Source organism: Erythrolamprus reginae, chromosome 6 (genome assembly GCF_031021105.1).
Source record: "Erythrolamprus reginae isolate rEryReg1 chromosome 6, rEryReg1.hap1, whole genome shotgun sequence".
Classification (NCBI taxonomy): Eukaryota; Metazoa; Chordata; class Lepidosauria; order Squamata; family Dipsadidae; genus Erythrolamprus; species Erythrolamprus reginae.
Window position 1 is genome coordinate 64199196 of NC_091955.1, and position 19656 is coordinate 64218851.

The 19656-nt window shown below is 37.5% G+C and overlaps 2 protein-coding genes across 4 annotated transcripts in view; both read right to left on the reverse strand.

Annotated features, from left to right (window-relative positions):
- Positions 1-947: 947 nt before the first annotated feature.
- Positions 948-10228, reverse strand: RBX1 (ring-box 1). Its single transcript, XM_070756063.1, has 5 exons — positions 9192-10228; positions 6439-6517; positions 4707-4777; positions 4076-4161; positions 948-1097 (listed from the first exon to the last, which is right to left on the reverse strand). Exons 1-5 carry the CDS (start codon positions 9267-9269, stop codon positions 1085-1087), a joined length of 327 nt encoding a protein of 108 aa, XP_070612164.1. The 5' UTR covers positions 9270-10228; the 3' UTR covers positions 948-1084.
- Positions 10229-16583: 6355 nt separating this feature from the next.
- The window catches only part of XPNPEP3 (X-prolyl aminopeptidase 3), a 39184-nt gene continuing 36111 nt past the window's right edge, over positions 16584-19656 (reverse strand). For all 3 annotated transcript variants that reach the window (XM_070756066.1, XM_070756065.1, XM_070756064.1), the window contains one exon: positions 16584-17010. In XM_070756066.1, the coding sequence (XP_070612167.1) occupies positions 16844-17010 (167 nt within the window). In that variant the 3' untranslated portion in view covers positions 16584-16843. The remainder of the gene's footprint in view (positions 17011-19656) is intronic.

The window sequence follows — 19656 nt, forward strand, 5'->3', positions numbered from 1 at the left end:
ATGTGATCACTTTTTACAACCTTTTCACAAGCAAAGTCGGTGGGGAAGCCAGATTCACTTAACAACCGGGTTACTAAGTTATCAACTGCAGTGATTTATTTAACAATGTGGCAAAAAAGGACTCAAAATGTGGCAAAAGTCACTTAACAAATGTTTCATTTAACAACACAAATTTTGGGCTCAATTGTGGCCATAAGACAAGGACTATTTGTATAAGATAAGTGGAAATGATGTTGCTAAAATTTCTGCCCTGAAAACATTTTGCTCTAAACTACTACCTGGATAATCCTATGGATCAGTCTAGTTAAAATATTTTATATTCACCATTCTGCCAGATGCCACTATACTATTTGTTTATTCAGTCAGTTTTGAAATTCCTATAGTCAGGCTATAGTTAAAATATATGCATTTGTACAGGTATTTAGAATTTGGGAAAAATATGAATATGATGAATATAATCAGTTTAATATCCCTTTGGTAGTAGGAACATTACTGTTATAAATCTGGATTTATTTCTGAAATCAGAAAAATAGACAATGAGACAATGAAATTATCAGGTTTTCTTTGTTTGTTATGAGCACTTTGTCATAACTTAGAAACATTTCTAGACTTCTCTAATTCTACATAGGATTGATGTAGATAATTTAGCATAGATTTTGTTGCCGTAGACAATGAAACATGTTCTAATATACTTACCGTTTGTGAGAAATTGAGAAGAAATGGCTTCTTATTGTTGATTATTAAAAGTTTTAAACCTTATGATTTGATGACAGCTGCATTTGTTTACTCAAGGGACATTTCTGACCATGTGCTTTTTATAGGGTGCATTAGTCAATTGTATGCTCAATTGTGGATTATGTGTAAATAATTATTCAGAATATGTAATTGCAAGGAATTGAGGTCTACTTTTAAATAATTAAAGTTATGAAAATTGAAGAAGCAACTCAAACAGGAGACCAAAGAGGTTTATTACTCACAATGACTGCATTAACAAAAAACAAAAATGGTATAACAGAGTCAGCCCACTTGCACTGTGGAAGGTTTAAGTTAAGACAGAATAAACTTGGGGATCTTGGCTCTCCTGCTAATGTCCATACCTAGGGGAAAAAAGGATTTTCTTTTAGGACAAAGCAGCACTTGTGTCAGAATGCAATCATTTTTCTAATCTACAAAGAAGTTATTTAGCTTTATAATCTATGACAGTGATGAATCTATTTATTTATTTATAGGACTGCTTATCTCAAAACAGTCCATTGAAAAAAAAGTATAAAAATAAAAATACCCTTCTCCCTGGCCAGACCAAACAGCTTCACAACAAAACTCCCATCCTAGTGAGAGGGGAAACCTCATGGACTAGCAGAAGGTTTAAAGGGTAAGGATCCCTCAGATCTCAGATGGGAAACTATTCCAAAGGGCAGGGGCAGCCACAAAAAACAACATGCCTCCGAAGTCCCATCAGATGACAACGCTTAAAGGAAGAGAATCTCGAGTGCGCCCAAAGTGGGATGAGCAGATGTATATTCTCAGGGAGAGATGGTTCTGCAAATAATTTGGCCTACATTATCTGGTTAGTACTTGGATGGGAGACCAATAGGAAATAGCAGGAAGATTAGCTAAATTGGTTTTAAAAAAATACATACAAGAAAGGTTGATAAAAAACCCTACACAAACATTTCCATGAAATCACCAGAAGTTGATTTTAATTTCAAAGACTTCTGACTTGCAGAAAATCTGGTATTTTACAGATGTTTTGAATGGCAAAACCACAAAAGTTTGTTCTTGGTCATGTTTAAAGGGACAGATATGAGGTTGAAAACGTCTAGAGCAAACTAGGTTTGAGTTTTCCCGATTTAAGGAATAGCACTTACAAATTAGGAAATCATACTAAATAACTCCTAACTGCTTGCTAACTGCTGGTTTGCACAAGCTGGCAATTCTGTCATTTAAAAAGGAATGAAACACTACATCATGCTTATACCATATTTAGCTGAACACCCTTGATCTGAAATGTGTTCCACACTTTACACACTTGACAGAATGTTGAAAATCTCTATGAATCTTAAGCAATATTTTTTTTCTCTGAAACTCTATTATTGATGCTTTTGTTTATGGTGCTGCAATTTTATTGATTCTTATATGTCAATTAAGGTCAACAGAAACCTCTCCATGATAGAGAGATTTTATTGCTGTTTATTACAATTAAAAAAAAACACTGATAGGTTATCAGATTTAAGAGTCACTTGGCCATAAAGTGCTATTAACGTAATTGCAAATCTACTTCATTCTTCAGTTGCAAATCTGTATCTATCAAACCAAGTTTATAAATATAGTTTATATTGTTATTGGTATTTTAACAGACATCAGATTAACTACCTATTTCCGAAGACATTTAATCCCAAGTACAGACAGTCTCCATTTTAAGGTCTACCCTTCCCAAGATCTATCCATAAGTCAAATTTGTATGTAAGTTGGAACAATAGAATTGTACAAGTAATATTGAATAATGAACTTGAACCATTATGTATTTAACTTGTATCACTGTAACTAAATTGCTGCAATAGGCTCCATTCTTAACTGTGGGTTATTTTTAAATTCTTAACCTAATGATTGTATACAATCATTCTATTTATATAATGAAACATATCTGCAATCTTGAATATAAGTCTGTGTACTGTGTACAGTGGTACCTCTACTTAAGAACTTAATTTGTTCTGTGGTTCTTAAGTAGAAAAATTCATAAGTAGAATTGCTAAAGTAGAATATATGTTAAAAACAGATTAGTATCTTCAGTGGTTATCATTGATAAAAGGCTAGAAAATTCTTTTTAGGATATTGAAGAAAATTGGTTAACTGACAATGTGGGGAAAGGTTTTTGTAAGCTGAAATTATATTTTCACCAATACATTTTTTTCTTTTTAGAAGAAAACACTTTTGTACATTACACATACGTAATAATTACATTGTACACAAACATCATCTTTCTTTCAAAAATGCAAAAAGCACTTCACAAAAAGTATTCCCCAGATAATTATGTAACATTTAAACTTTTATCAAAATTCCCTGGTAAACAATTTGATTTGACCCAACTAGAATAGTACTAAGCTTTAATCATACTTGTGAACTTAATTAATGTACTTATTTTTCCGTTTCTGCTTGTATGAAAGTGATTTTGAAATTTAACTTTTTTTAATCTTCTGATAATATGTGGTATTAAGACCTCAACCTTAATATCACAAAGTAAAGTGGTACCTCTACTTAAGAACTTAGTTCGTTCCGCAACCAGGTTCTTAAGTAGAAGCAATTTTTCCCATAGGAATCAATGTAAAAGCAAATAATGTGTGCAAACCCATTAGGAAAGAAATAAAAGCTCAGAATTTGGGTGGGAGGAGGAGGAGGAAGAAGAGGAGGAGGACAGTCACTGCTGAAGGAAGGTGAGGTGAGAGGAATTAAAAAAATTCAAAACTTTAAGGCTTAAAAAAAAAGAGGGACTCTGAGGCGGCGAGGAGCACACGCCTCCACTACACCCGGCACAAGGCTGCCTTTCATACACTGCGCCAGAGAGAAACCCAGGTGGGCGAGGGGGGGCACCGAAAGGCTCCTCTGGCAGCCCAGAAAAGCCTGAGATGGCCAGGATTAAAGGGGGAATGGCAAGAAACTGGCCAGGCCTTTGTGCCGCTCTCAAATTTCCTGGAAATTTTTTTGGGGCTTGGGTTCTTAAGTAAAAAATGGTTCTTAAGAAGAGGCAAAAAATCTTGAACACGCAGTCCTTATCTAGAAAAGTTATTAAGTAGAGGCATTCTTAAGTAGAGGTACCACTGTATATTTTTATCAATGACACTTTCCTCTGCTGCCTAAAGGATTGCCGTAATTCATACATGCTCATGCATTTCCCTTTTACCAGATATAGTAATATTGTACTTCATCTACATCCCTTTAAAGCAGATGGAAGGGCTAATTTCAGCTTGCCAAAACATTCTTAATGTAAGGTCTACCTATAATCAAAACACTTGGTGGAATTAGGCATATGGCATGGTTAACTGTATTTCCCTTATTTAGGCAAGTATATGATACTTACTTCTGAAACTCCCATTCTCGATTATCTAATGGGCATACCTGCCGAGTCTTAAGCCAGCGGGAAATGCAATGAAAATGGAAAGCGTGCTAAACAAAAAGGAGGGAAAGTTATGTAAACAGCATGCTGTAAACTGTTTTATTTCTATTTTTACTTTTTAGAATTACTTCAGAGGATGATGAGATCAGCAGCATATTCAGGGTAAAAGTGATCACTTGGAACTACAGGGCAAAGCCTGATATATAGAGGTGGTCTCCACCTTCTATGTTACCCATCCTCTCAGTTTTTAGCTTTCTGTTTAAGCCTTTTAATTTTAATTGCTTTATATTATCTTTTTTACATTTTTGTTATATTGTATGTTGCTTAGAGTCCCTGTATGAGAGACATGGGTAGCATAAAAATAATAATAAATAAATAAAACAGTTTCAACCAAATACAACAGCCTAAACAAATTTCAGTTATGTTATAAAGGAGAATGCTATTAGGTTCACTGCACTCCCCCAAATTTGGAGGCTGGTTCTAAATATTTTGTTTCTTAAGACTTCTAGCTTATTTATTATTGGAAATTATTAGTAATTATTATTGATACTGGAATAATAAATGTATTTAAATGGCATAAAAATGAATTCCTTACATTACAAACACCCCATGCAACAGTGCATTCTTCCGAGGTAGCTGATGCTTGGTTAGCTTGGCATTCTATACCTGCAAGAACAAGAACAACATTAATGTTATGATTCATAACATAAATAAGTTTGAGTAGATGAAACAAGAGCTTGTGATGACAAGTATGTTCTCTGCTAAAGTGGGACTGGAGAAACGAGACATCTATATTGTATGAGTAACAAAGAAGGCTCAATATGACATAACAAACAATTTCTCAATTTTTTGTTTTCATTACATCATAAAAAGATATAGAAGCCAACAGACTAAGCATAGCAAGCAACACCAGTTCTCACAATCATTTTGACATGGACCAATGGAATGAGTCTTAAACAAAAAATAAAATAAAATAAAATAAAAAGGGGTTGGGCATAAAAATATACTTTCTACTAGAATATACTTCAAGGATGTGTAACTGACAGCTCTCCAAAGCCTGAGCACAGTTATAAAAGCCTTCAAACACTACATTCAAATAATAATTTGCCATGTAACAGAAAAGGAAAACTGGTAAAAATACTAGCATAATTATGTTTCCATCTACATTTAGCTAAAGTAACTTAAATGAATTCAATTTATTTAATGTGATATACTTGCTACTGAAATCTCTTAACAGTTTACAATAAATTTAATATTAAGATATTAAAAACAGCTAAAATATCAAGTAAAAAGAAAACAAATCAAGAGGAATAACAACAATTGTTCAGACTCCATGATATTTTTTTCTTTGCAAATAGAAAAGGAAATGTATTATTTATTTGAATTTTGAATGGCTATTTAATCCAAATCTCAAAATTAAAAATGGTCCTCATGGCAAATTGGGATTATCAGTTTATTTTTTGGCAAATTCTGTTCACCAAAATAGTACATAGGAACTATATGAATTGCTTTTGGCAGAAAACTAAGGATTGCATATGTGTTTTCAGAACCAGAGTTCAATTTAACTACATTCTGAATCCATGATTCTGATGAATAATCAAATGCTATTAAAAGCAGGCTACAATATTTGGAATATAATATTTATGTTATAAACCACTGCGAATTTCCTTTTACACATATAGCTTCAATTTCCTAACCTTTATCAAGCAACCAATAATTAAGGCAACTAGTTAAGGAGAAAAAGAGAGCTAGATTCCATGAAGGGAAAAACGTCACGATACTTCACGTGATGCCACGAGTTTGACACCCATGCTCTAGCTAGCATATGACTGATATCCTCATAAGGCCCACAATAGATACACTCCAGCTGTTATTCACTCTTGTTTCACTCCTTGGATCTAAGCACAAAACTACATAAATGTTTTTATTGTCATAAACAGCTTCAGAAGCAATTATGACAATGGCTCAATTTGCCATTCCATAATGAGAGCAAACTTTAAATGCATAAATTCGAGATTGTCTCAAAGGTTTTCTCTTTAAAAGCTAAAAATCAATTTATAGTCATGACATACATAATCTCCAGCCTAAAAAGAAACTGCAATTCGGTGGGAGTTTGAAAATTGGCAACCCAAACCCAGAACTATGAATACAACTCCAAGTGGGAATGGGATGGGGAATCTAACACAAATAGTGGCAGGCAATTATTGCCCATTTTTCCATTTGAAGTTGTTTTTTCATCATGTCACTGGACTTTTCTATTAGTCTTCACACATCTGCAATAGGACTTGCCATACCCAAACACATATATTCTCACTACAAGTACTCACAGAGGTCCATAATATGATTTCTGCATATTGCACAGTTGTCAACAACGATATCCCAAGCCCAGAGGGCAACTGCATTCCACTACAAAAAAGGAAGACACATTTAAGTGAATATAAGTATTTACAAAATAATCATTTGCCCATTTCCTCCTAGTCATCCTTGATCCAAATCAGCACTTTTATTGAATATGGTTTACTGAACAGCAATATATTACATAGACCCAATCATATCTAGTTACAAACACTTTTCATTCAGTCCCAGTGATTTTTCCCCAACCACTAGTGTTATTGTAGATGTATTCTATTGTTCTAATTAACAAAAATAAATCAAAACTTATTCATTTCATATTAGCCATGGTGGCGCAATAGTTAGACTGAAGTACTGCAGGCTACTTCTGCTGCCTGCCAGCTGCCTGCAATTTCGCAGTTCAAATCTCACCAGGCTCAAGGTTGATCCATCCTTCCATCCTTCTGAGGTGGGTAAAATGAGGACCCAAATTGTTAGGAGCAATTTGCTGACTCTGTAAACCCCTTAGAAAGGGCTATATAGCACTGTAAAGCGGTATATAAGTTTAAGTGCTATTGCTATTAAGCCATACGTACTTGATTTAACTATGGATCACGTGCAAAAGTTTCAAACCATTATTTCCAAATTATGATATTAATGCTTTTAAAGTAGATGTAGTAATTAAAATAAAATAAGGTGTAGGTATGTGAACTCCATATAAGAAATATAGGAAAAACCAGAAACCATTCTCAATGACCAACAAATGCTGCGCCAGTACCCTTTTCTCAACCTCACTCATTACATATGCTAAAATTACTACAAGCCAGTAATACTTAATGTTTTAATAATTTAATGCAGTTACATTCATTATTTTAATACCAATTAAATTTGACTTTTTTTCTTTGATGACCTGTGCAATTAGAAAATAGATTGTTTTGTAACTCAAAAGTATGTATCTCAAACAAATATAACTAAGTGTTGCTAAAGTTACTTTCTGCCTCTGTTAGCAATTATTTATTTTTAAACATTTCATTTTTGATTATGAAAATACATAAAAATAATTCTTCCATGGAGATGGTCCTTCATATACCTTTGCCTTTGTTTCACTCCAATTAGCCAACCACAGTGATAGTTACAAGTACCCTTAGAAATCACCATACAATCTCATACAAATGTAACACTTTCTTATCTAGTGGACTAAGTTGTGGGACTATGTCATTAGGACACATACTGACTGGAAATTAATACAGGTAGTCCTCAACTTACAACAATAATTTACCCCAAAATTTATGTTGCAGAGTGAGAAATTTGTTAAGCAAGTTTTGTCCCACTTTATGACTTTTCTTGCCAGTTATGTTAATCAACTGCAATTGGTAGTCACAGGTTGTTAAGTGAATCTGATGTCCCCATTTACTCTGTCAGAAGGTCACAAAAGGGGATCACACGACTCAAGGACCCTGCAACTGTCATAAACGTCAGTTGCCAAGCATCCAAATATAAATCACATGACCCTCGGATGCTGCAATGCTCATAAGTGTGAAAAATGGTGATAAGTCTCCTTTTCAGTGCTGCTGTAGCTTCAAACAGATCAATAAGCGAACTGTTGTAAGTCAAAGACTACCTGTATGTTCATATTTAGAAAACTGTCACATGTAGATTAGGAAGACCAATTGTTTGTTTTTTCTTTTTAAAAACTTTTATTTGTTTTGTCAAGTATGTATTGGTGGCATACAAAGATATAATAGTATTTATATACCTGATACTAGTAAAAGAGAAACATTAGGACAGAGGACAGATGGCATTCTGTTGCACTTACACACTTATACTGACCTCTTAGGAATTGGGAGAGGTCAACACTGCATAGTCTAAGGGTAAAGTTTTAGGGGTTAGGTGATGATACTATAGAACCTGGTAGTGAGTTCCATGCATCAACTACTCGGTTACTAAAGTCGTATTTCCTGCAGTCGAGTTTAGAGCGGTTTACTTTAAGTTTGTATCTGTTGTGTGCTCTTGTTTTGTTGTGGTTGAAGCTGAAGTAGTTGTTGACAGGAAGGATGTTATAGCAGATGATTTTATGGGCTGTGCTTAGGTCGTGTTTAAGGCGACCTAGTTCTAAGTTTTCTAAACCTAGGATTGTAAGTCTAGTTGCATAGGGTATTCTGCTGTGAGTGAAGGAGTGGAATGTTCTTCTAGTAAAGTATCTCTGGACATTTTCTAGAGTGTTTATGTCCGAAATGTGGTGTGGGTTCCAGACAGCTGAGCTGTATTCAAGGACTGGCCTGGCGAAAGCTTTGTATGCTCTGGTTAGTAGGATGTAGGAGGTTAGAACAGAAGCCAGAAGAGCCAATTTCCTGATGTATCATTTAGCCAATATTTTCTTGGTCAGAGATCTTACTGTCTTATCGCTCCCTCCATCCCAAATGAAAGAACTACCGAGAGCTGGTAATCGAAATGCCGTCTTTAATAAAAAGTCACCGGTAAGGTTCTCTTTCACTTTCCTCTCACCTCTATCCTTCCCATCGCCTCTGGAGCCGCGCAGCCCCCAAGTACTTGGCGGTTCATTCTCACACGTGACACCCACCCACCCCTTCTCAAAGTCGGTACAGAAGGATGCTGCCGAATCTAAGCATCTCCCCACTGATATATAATAAAGAGCCTCGCCTCCCCACCCCAAAAAAGACTCGATACCCTCTCAAGTCCGCTCGGGTTCATTACCGTGACGGCTCAAACCGTTTCCCCCTCGCCTCACCTTCTTTACTTCAAAGCGCTTTTTCCCGGCACCGCTGTTGGTCCCGCTCGGTGTATCAACATCCATCGCGGCGGCCATTTTGGATGAGGAAATCCCTGCAGCGGGCTACCTCCGACTCGCATGCGCGGGACTTCGACGAAAGCCGCGCGATAGTTTCCTTTTGGTTGCCTCCCCCCCCCCTCAATGTTGTGTTCGGCGGCTGACGCCCTCCCCTTCCCTACGAGCAGGTGTGAAGGAAAAGGGGGAGTTATAAGTGTGTGTGTGGGGAGGACTTGGTCACGTGCCCCTTCTCTCTTAAAGGCGCTGGCCTAGGCGGGGCCCGATACGCGCGGCCCTCGCGTCGCCTTCGTTGCTGCTCCTCGCCAGTTGCCCGACCCTGGCAGGGAAGGCGGAGTGGGGGGGGGATAGAGCTTCGTAGGCACTCCCTTAAAGGGATACTCCCGAATTACTCAACGTCAGTCGCTCAGCTGCAGAAAAGGCAGGCTTACCAAATCTGACTGGTAACGGCCCTACCTTTTCATTTCCTTGTTGCCAACTGGTTGTTGTCTGGGTTTTGCGCGGCCCGAAATAAAACACAACATGGGAAGAATTGAAGGGAGGGTGGGGTGGGTGGGCTGGTAAAAAGAGAAGGCGCAGTAGCCCAAATCCTCAGTCACGCCACTCAGGACCAAGTGTGGAGAGCCGGCCCTACAAATCTCGAGCGAGTCGCAGCGTTGGCACTTCGTTTGCTGCCTGCAAAATCCACCCCTCAGACACACACGCGCACACACGATGTATTGGGCTAATACCAGCCCGCGTCGGACGCCTCTTCTTACTAGTGTATCATGTGCGTGTATCATGTCCGACCTGGCCCCGATTAGTAACAATTGATTTATCCAGGGTTTGCAAAAACGATCCCCCCCCACTCCCGTTTTGAATTAACGTTACACGCGGCGCTTTGCCTCCGTCTCCCCGGACGCTTTTGTTTCGTCCTGGCAGTCGATTTTTGCACGCATGTTTTGCGTGCCAGATGTGGTTACAGCCGATCGCGTGCAAAATGCACTTGGCAGCCCCAGCCAACCGGAATCACGATGGTGCCTTGCTGGGGGGGGGGGGGGGAGCCCCATGAATTGGGACGGTAGTTCTCAACGAACGAAAATATTAGGGCGACAATCGATTATGTAGCCGTCCATCTTCTCGGCGTGTTAAAACTCGCATTATAAGTCTCGCCGAACTCCGTGCTTGTGCGCTGCGTCATATCGTTCATGTAGAGATGGCATCTTGGCATCTCCATAAAACCTTGCTTGTTCTCAGTTTTTGACTTTGATGGGAACGATTTGAGGGGGTCGCCGATTCCGATTACCGAGCAAACGAAATAAAACAAGGGAGCCAAAAAAAGAGAGGACTTAAATTCATAAATCACGGTCGTTAATGAAACAAAGATTAAAATCCTGTACTCGTAATTAAAATGATTAAAATGCCACTTTGAATACTATACTCGGTTGCTTCCCCTTCTAGATCAACAGCCTGCATTATTATTTTATTATTTATTTATTTATTAGATTTGTATGCCGCCCCTCTCCGAAGACTAGGGGCTGCTCACAACAGTAATAAGAAACAGTGTAACAATGGGACAAATCTAGTAATAAAAAATATATAAAAACCCCAACAATTAAAAATCATACAGCACATGCACACCAAACATGAAATATAAAAAGCCTGGGGGAGATGTCTTAGTTCCCCCATGCCTGGTGATACAGGTGGGTCTTGAGTAACTTGCGAAAGACAAGGAGGGTGGGGGCCATTCTAATCTCCAGGGGGAGTTGGTTCCAGAGGGCTGGGGCCGCCACAGAGAAGGCTCTTCCCCTGGGGCCCACCAAACGACATTATTTGGTCGACGGGACCCGGAGAAGGCCAACTCTAGGACCTTATCGGCTGCTGGGATTCGTGCGGTAGAAGGCGGTTCCAGAGGTATTCTGGTCCAATGCCATGTAGGGCTTTAAAGGTCATTACCAACACTTTGAATTGTGACCGGAAACTTATCGGCAGCCAGTGCAGACCACGGAGTGTTGTAGAAACATGGGCGAATCTGGAAAGCCCCACAATAGCTCTTGCGGCCGCATTCTGCACGATCTGAAGTTTCCGAACACTTTTCAAAGGTAGCCCCATGTAGAGAGCGTTGCAGTAATCGAACCTCGAGGTGATGAGCACATGAGCGACTGTGAGCAATGACTCCCTGTCCAAGTAGGGCCGCAACTGATGCACCAGGCGAACGCCCTCCTCGCCACAGCCGAAAGATGATGTTCCAAGCTGTGGATCGAGGAGGATGTCCAAGTTGCGAACCCTCTCTGAGGGGGTCAATAATTCCCCCCCCCAGGGGAAGGTGTATAGAAAGGCCTTCAAATGCAAAAAGACTGAATTGTATATATTTCTATATTATGTGTTATATTTACATAATATAGAAAAACTTCACCAGGGTTAAAAAAAATCTTACCTTTTCCTTGACACTTACTTCCTTTTCCTTTAAAAAAAAAATGAGTAAGATGAGGAAACTCAAAATGTTCTAGTTTTCCCAACTTCCACATAAGCCGCCCCGAGTCTTCGGAGAGGGGCGGCATACAAATCTAAGTAATAAATAAATAAAATAACTTGAGTCATGGATACCCACTTACCCTGAACCTATATTTTTCATATACAGTACTCACTCTTTCCTCTTAAGTAAATGCTTCTTTGGTTTTAACATCTGCATACTTTAGGCTTGGAGTAATAACCTTACATAAACATTTATTTACTAAATAAAATAGATACGCATTAAGTAGGCAGGCAGCTTTTCCTGTAAAATTGAATTTACTGGAGTGCATGAGCTTCCACCAAGAATATATTTCAGCAGTATCCACAACATTATTCAGTCCCTAAGGTAAACTGTCTTGTGAGACCTTAATCTGAAAGATTGGCTATAAATTGTAGATTAAATCAAGCAGCCCAAACTCCCATTCCAGATTAGTAAATGCGCACACTATTTTAGCTTTCCCAGCTAAAATACCTAAACTCTTGAGGGAGAGTGGAAGCCAGTAAAAAACCCCAAAAAGTTGCCCAAAATTGGCATGCAATCCTTTTATATAAGCCTTACTGTGAATAATCACTAAATATGTTGAAATAAACATGCACAGAAATGTTACCTGACCTGTTCTATACTAACATATCAATTAGTATAGAACAAAAATTAGTAACTTGCAGCTCTAAGGCTGTATATGGCTTATTGCCTAATTTTAATAGTCCTCTATAAGAGGTCAATTTGGATCTGAATGATGAAAGTGTTTTTCCTCTGAAGTTTGAAAGTTGGAACAGAGAAAAAGATGTCAGAGGATGAATAAGTACCGTATTTCCCTGAAAATAAGACCCGTTTTCTATTTTTTTGAACCCTGAAATAAGTGCTTGGCCTTATTGCCATGCACTCAAAAGCTTGATGTCTTATTTTGGAGGAAACAGGGTACTATCAGAAAGAAAAACTGTGAAAGTTTGTCCATTTTTCTTCTGCTGCTGTCTACTTCTTACTGTGGCTCTATTTTTTTTTTAAAGATACGTAGGCCTAATAAAGCATGAAATTAATTCAAGACTATAGCCATATAGTGGTCACTTCAGGTTTCAGATGTGTCATAATTATACAATTATAGAAGCTATTTACACACAGCTCAGGGGGTTTGTTTAGGCTTTAAAAGTATATAAAAATAATAGTTTGAATAATACTGTTTTAGATCCATGAAAATGTGTATTAAATAGAAAATAAAAGTGCTCTTAAACACTTCATTATTTCCTACTTTTTTAAAAATGGGAGTGCCATGAAAATGGCCTGAAAAAGAAGGCAAAGTTCCTTGAAATAGGTTTGTAGGGCTCCTTTCTTGTCTGGAAAATACTTTTTTTCAACACAGAGTTCTGATCAAAGTTTTGTACAAACTGTTTAATAAAATTAAACAGTTTAGCTTTATCAGCAGTATAGATTATGTGGTTCTCTTGCACATCAGAAACGTTATTAATTTCTTTGCGATGTGTTAAAAAAAGAAAGTTTTTCAGTCCTTCTCTTTGAAATTACAGTATTTTATTATGAGCATAATCAAAAGAATTGGCTTTTGGATAAAGGGATAATTCTCAAAAGATTGGAGACTGCTGGTCTATCATATGGCAACAATTTTTGAATCAGTGCATATCAAATGGGATAACTCAGGATGTGTCCAAAATCTGGAAGCCATGAAGTTGTGGGATTGCATGTTAGTATTATGTCTGCTTTGGTGCAGCTATGCTAGTGTGCCACTGTGGTCAGTTGTGGTCACATGGTCATCATTTCTGACACACCTGGTTAGCTCCATACGAAGAAAGTCAATGGGCAAGCCAGCTGGTAGTTGGAAATTGCTTCCACTCCCATTGCTTGTTTGGCCACTGTTGTGGTTGGCTCTGGTCCAGCTCCTGCCCCAAGGAATGTGAAGGTGGATGCAGGGGAAACATCAACATGTCATAGGCCTGTTTTTTTGCCGACAGAGTCAGGTAGAGCAGTTTCCTCGGACGAAGAAGAAGGTGGGGGTGACTTGGAAGAGGGGGGCTTGGCACACAGCCCAGGAAGCCAATCTCCATTATCTTCGGTTGATTCGGATGAGGAAGTGTTAGACCCACGCAGGCGCAGACTTATGCATAGAAGAGACCAATTGAGGAAATATTACAGGAGATAAGAGAGGCCACCTGTGTTTGGGTAGGGCTCCAGTAATTAGAGCTGCTGATATAAATAGCAGCGTGCTGGCTTGGGCCGTTGTGGAAGATTACCTGATTGTTGTTCTTCAGGACTGTGCCTTGCTGTTTGTTGATTTTTCACCACTTTGAAACCAAAGCAGAGCAAAGTGTGTATGTTTCACTTCATGGAAGAAGGAGGGCTGTGACGTTTCTTCATAGCTGCTAGCTAAGTACTTAAGGACTGATTAAGGGGATTGTACAGACTACCAGGTTGTTTTGGGACGAGTGCTCTTTGCAATACAAAAAGGGTGCTTTGTTTCTTTTGAATGTTTGTGATAAAGAACATTGTTTTTGAACTTTCAAGTGTGTGTGTGTGTCTGAAATTTGTACCCTTGAATTTTCGGGAGACTCATACCATAACGCCTGGGAGAACAGCCACTAGCCGTCATTCTGTTATTCTGTTTAGGTAAGAAAATATCTCTGAAACAAGGATCCAATAGGTCATGGGTTATTTAATGTATGTTAAAAACAGATTAGTATCTTCAGTGGCTATCACTGATAAAAGGCTAGAAAATTCTCATTTTAGGATATTGAAGAAAATTGGTTAACTGACAATGGGGGGAAAGGTTTTTGTAAGCTGAAATTATATTTTTCACCAATACATATTTTTTTTCTTTTTAGAAGAAAACACTTTTGTATATTTCACATCTGTAATACATTGTACACAAACATCATCTTTCTTTCAAAAATGCAAAAAGCACTTCACAAAAAGTATTCACCAGATAATTATGTAACAATTAAACTTTTATAAAAATTCCCTGGTAAACAATTTGATTTGACCCAACTAGAATAGTACTAAGCTTTAATCACACTTGTGAACTTATGTACTTATTTTTACGTTTCTACTTGTACAAAAGTGGTTGATTTTGCAATTTAACTTTTTAAAAATCTGATAATATGTGGCATTAAGACCTCACCCATAATACCACAAAGTACAGTGGTACCTCTACTTAAGAATTTAATTCATTCTGTGACCAGGTTCTTAAGTAGAAAAGTTTGTAAGTAGAAGCAATTTTTTCCATAGGAATCAATGTAAAAGCAAATAATGTGTGTAAACCCATTAGGAAAGAAATAAAAGCTCGGAATTTGGGTGGGAGGAGGAGGAAGAGGACAGTCACTGCCGAAGGAAGGTAAGGTGAGAAGAATTTTAAAAAACCCAAACTTTAAAGCTTAAAAAAAAAAAAGAGGACTCTGAGGTGGCGAGGAGGAGCACACGCTTCCCATACACCCGGCATGAGGCTGCCTCCCATACACTGTACCAGAGAGAAACCCAGGCGGGCGAGAGGGGGGAACCTCCTGCTCTTTTGACCGAAAGGCTGCTGCTGCTGCTACCTGCTTCCTCTTTCTTCCCCTCTCCTATCGTTTGCTTGCTTTGTAGCCGGCACTTTCCTTCACTGTGGTGACTCCTCGGTTTGGCTGAAGCCTAGTTGATCCGGCCGGGTCGAAGTGCCCCCTTTTGCTTTCCATGCCCAGACGCTCCGGGAGGCAACCTCACGCTGGGTGTATGGGAGGCAGTGTGAGGGAGTCACCACACTGAAGTGGTTTATTCCCTCTCCAAGCCCCCAGAGAAAGGAAAATGCTCCGTTTGCTCTGGGCTGCTCAGAGCGAAGGGAGCGTTTCTTTTCTCTGGGCGCTGGCAGAGGTTTATTCCCTCTCCAAGCACCCAGGCCCTCTCCAAGCACCCAGAAAAAGGAAAATGCTTTGTTCGCTCTGGACTGCCAAAGCCCGAGATGGCCAGGATTAAAGGGGGAATGGCAGGAAACTGGCTCGGCCTTTGTGCCGCTCTCAAATTTCCTGGGAATTGTTTTCGGGCTCAGGTTCTTAAGTAGCAAATTGATACTTGAGAAGAGGCAAAAAAATCTTGAACATCTGGTTGTTATCTAGAAAAGTTCTTAAGTAGAGGCGTTCTTAGGTAGAGGTACCACTGTATTCTGTAAGAATTTCAAATACAAAAAATCCTGATGCTTTGCATCACTTCAGAAAGGATCTGGAGTGTTACCACTTTTTGGATTACCATTTCTATGTATTTAGTCAAGGAAAAGGGTAATTCAATATAAATGCAGTACTTTTCACAGTTTGTATCCCAAAGTGCTTCTGTGCTTCTCATCTCCTACGAGAGGTTGAATTCGTAAAGAAAAATACAGTAATCACAACTTCATTCATAAGCATCTTGAATCTAGTCTGATTCACTGTGAGTTTATCAAATGAGCTCAGATCATTTTCACCTATAACTGACATTAATCACTAAAGCCAAGTCATCAGTATATGCAGGACTGGGTAGCTTTGCCACATCTAATTCTACACAGGGATTTATCTTTATATGTAATACCTTCATTTTCATATTAATGGATTTCCCAACACTGCAGCCCTTCTGAGAAGGGGAAATACTCTTCTAATTTCAAATGGTTGTTTTTGCTTTTCTTTTATACACTGGAAATTACTGTATCCAGAAATATACTCCTTTTTTCCTTCTCAGTTCTTACAACTAAAAAACTAAAACTGAAATGTAATTGTTAAGAACACACCAATGCAGTCTGAGAAATGTCAGTACAGTTGATATTCAGTACATCTCTGTAAATAAAACCATCACAGTATAAGCAGAGAAAGAAATAGACCAAATGATGGGTTCCAGAATTCTGTTTCATCAGCTTTGTTTTAGTATTAACATAACTTTAAAATACACGTTGAACAGTAATGTACAGTTTCCTATTTAAATAGTGTAATTATGCCTTGCAAAATATTTACACACAGTTCCTCGCAAGTAATATTTTTCTAATAGTGACTCTAATGAGTTAAACAATTTTCATAGCAAGTTATGAAAAACTCTGTTATATATGAGTGTGTATTTTCCAATCTAAACCAGAGCAAAGTATACACAAGGCAGTGAGGAACAATCAAAGGCTACAACTGCAAACCTGTTCAATATCATAGATCTCCTTTGGGCAATCTGCAGACAAGATCAATGGTACATTCTCTGTCACCACCACATCATCCTCAATGCGTATTCCTATGCCACGGAATCGTTCAGGGGCACTTGTATCATCTTCAGGTATGTAAATGCCTGGAATTAAAAGTACTGATCAAAATCTAACAGATTCAGTTTGCAAACTATACAGTATATTCCTTCAGGGTTTAAAAAGCACAGCACAAAAGACAGATTTTATCTCCACAGGTCAAGACTCGATAGCTAATATATCTCTACCTTAATCCAATTGATATAATGTAATACATACAACTTCATTTTTTACTAGTAGTGGAAACACTGGGCCAAACTTACAACACCAGAATAGTTTTTACAAGCTACTCTAACCTGATATAAATTCAATTAAGCACCTTTTTAAGAATTATTTTTCTACAGACTAAAGATCATGAAGGTTGTTTGTTCATTGTTAAATCTATGAAGCAAGTGGCAGCGTTTTCTGGATAGTTCTCAATGCCTCTAAGATGACTACCTTCTCACATTTACAGGGGTGGATAATAGAAACAGAGACAGGGTATGTTAAGTGTCTGAAACTATTTAAAAACAAAATAGAAAAGCCATTGCACTGAAATTTTTGAGCATTTTTTTGAGAATACATTTTTGAAAATAATTTTTGAGAAATGATTGGAGCAAAACCGGGCATTCTTCTTTTCATTCTTTTCATTTTTTCTCCACCACTATATGTTGTGGTTAGCTCTGGCCCAGCTCCTGCCCCAAGGACTGTGGATGTGGGGGAGATATCCACATGATGCAGGCCTGTTTTGCCCCCCCCCCCCCCGTGGAATCTGCTGATTAAGGCTCCTCTGACCAAGAAGACATGAGTGATAGGGAGGAGGAGAGTGGGGCACACAGCTCAGAAGGAGATCAATTATCTAGCTCCTCCTTGGATTCAGAACAAGAGTTAATGATACATCCACGCATGCGGAGAGCGATGCATAGGCAACAACAACTGAGAGATTATTATCAAAGAAAATGAGGCCACCTGTGGTTGGGTGGGGCTGTGGTAATTAGTGAGGCTGCTATAAATAGCAGCCTGTGGGTTTAGCCATTGTGAAGAATTATCTGATCATTGTGTTTCGTGACTGCTTTACTGACTTTGACTTTTTGTGTGCTGATTTTTCCACGCTTTGAAAGTGAACCAGAGCAAAGTGTGTTTCCCTTTGTGAAAGAAGAAGGACTGTGAATTGCCTCACAGCTGCAAGCTAAGTATCACAGAACTGATAAGGGACTTGTACCAATTACCAGTTTGGTTGGAGAGGAGTGCTCTTTGCTATACCAAAAGAGGGCTTAGTTTAAGTGAATTTTCATTATAAAGAACATTGTTTTGAATTTTCAAACGTGTGTGTGTGTCTGAAATTTGTACCTGTGAATTTTTGGGAGGAGTCTACCAGAGAGCCCGACAGAACACTATATACATAAATCAATATACCTTAAAGCATTGCAATATTACAATGAAGTACACAGTTATATATTTTAATCAACCATTCATAAATTCTATATGTATAACACTTTATTCCAGGTATATTTGACTAAAATAGTACTGCTTCTAAAAAAAAGAAAAAGAAAAAATATCTAATTTTGCCTTTTGGGCTCTCCAACAATTAATTAAATCCCCCTCCCGCCCCCAAATTGACTTCTATTTGCTTAATTTACCAAGACAGTTATTCTTTCTCTTGCCTTTTAATTTTAAGCCATATTGCTTACTCACTTTTCTTAATCTTTTTATTCATCCTTTGTTTTTCTTATCCCCTATTTTATCATAACTAAATGCCCCATAAAGATAAAAACTTCATGTATATAATTTTCCTTGAATGCTTCTCGTATTAATCATTATTTTATCTACTTTATTCTAAGTCGTTTAATTCTTCAAATCTCTGCATAATGGATTTTTCAAATACATTTAAACCAATCTCATATATAAAATAATAAACAATCAAAATGTATCTTTTTTTCATTTGATCTATTTCCACTCTAATTCTTAATTTTCCACATTTATACTAATAATTAACTATACTGAATCAAAAATTAGTCTGTCACCATTATCAATTCATCCATCTACTATACAAAATCAACCTGTATAAAAAAAGCAGGAAACTCTTAACTCTTAATAAAATAATTAATAATAATAATTCTAATAAAGTAATTCTAAACCATTAACATTCCTGTAACAATTAAATCTAGGATAGTACGTATAATATAGGGAAGAACAAGAAGAAAAAAACCCATTTCTATAGCATTTAAATATCCGTTTCCTTTTAATTTATTAACTATTTCCTTTTTATATATTGTCTCCATCCCCATTTCCATAACTTCTTCCTTTTCTTTTTTTTTTACCTTTATGCCAAAAAGTTCTTTCCCCAGACTTTTTCTCTTTCTTAAATATACTTTCTGTATCTCTCTATTTTTTTATTCCTTTTATAACCTTATGTATCTCAAAATCATTATTATCAATCATCTATTATATGATGATACATTATAACCTTGTATCTCAAAATCATCATCATAATCATTTTAATATCTTTTTCTCTTTTATCACTATAAGTGGAATCATTATAAGGTTCAATATATTCATCAGCATAGTCACTAGTCAGTGGTTCATTATCAATATTCTTTCTCTTTTCATCATCATTTATAATATTTTCATCAATCTTCTTTTCTTCTGTTATCTTCTCCATTTTTTGGAGTTCTGCTTCATTCTTTCCTTTCTCAAGTATTTCAATTCTAAGA

Coding starts and splice junctions, on each gene's coding strand:
- RBX1 (XM_070756063.1), bottom strand. CDS start 9,269: ATGGCCGCCGCGATGGATGTTGATACACCGAGCGGGACCAACAGCGGT. Junction 6,518..9,191: donor AGCGCTTTGAAGTAAAGAAG/GTGAGGCGAGGG, acceptor CCTTTTTTGTAG/TGGAATGCAGTTGCCCTCTG. Junction 4,778..6,438: donor AAATCATATTATGGACCTCT/GTGAGTACTTGT, acceptor TTGTTCTTGCAG/GTATAGAATGCCAAGCTAAC.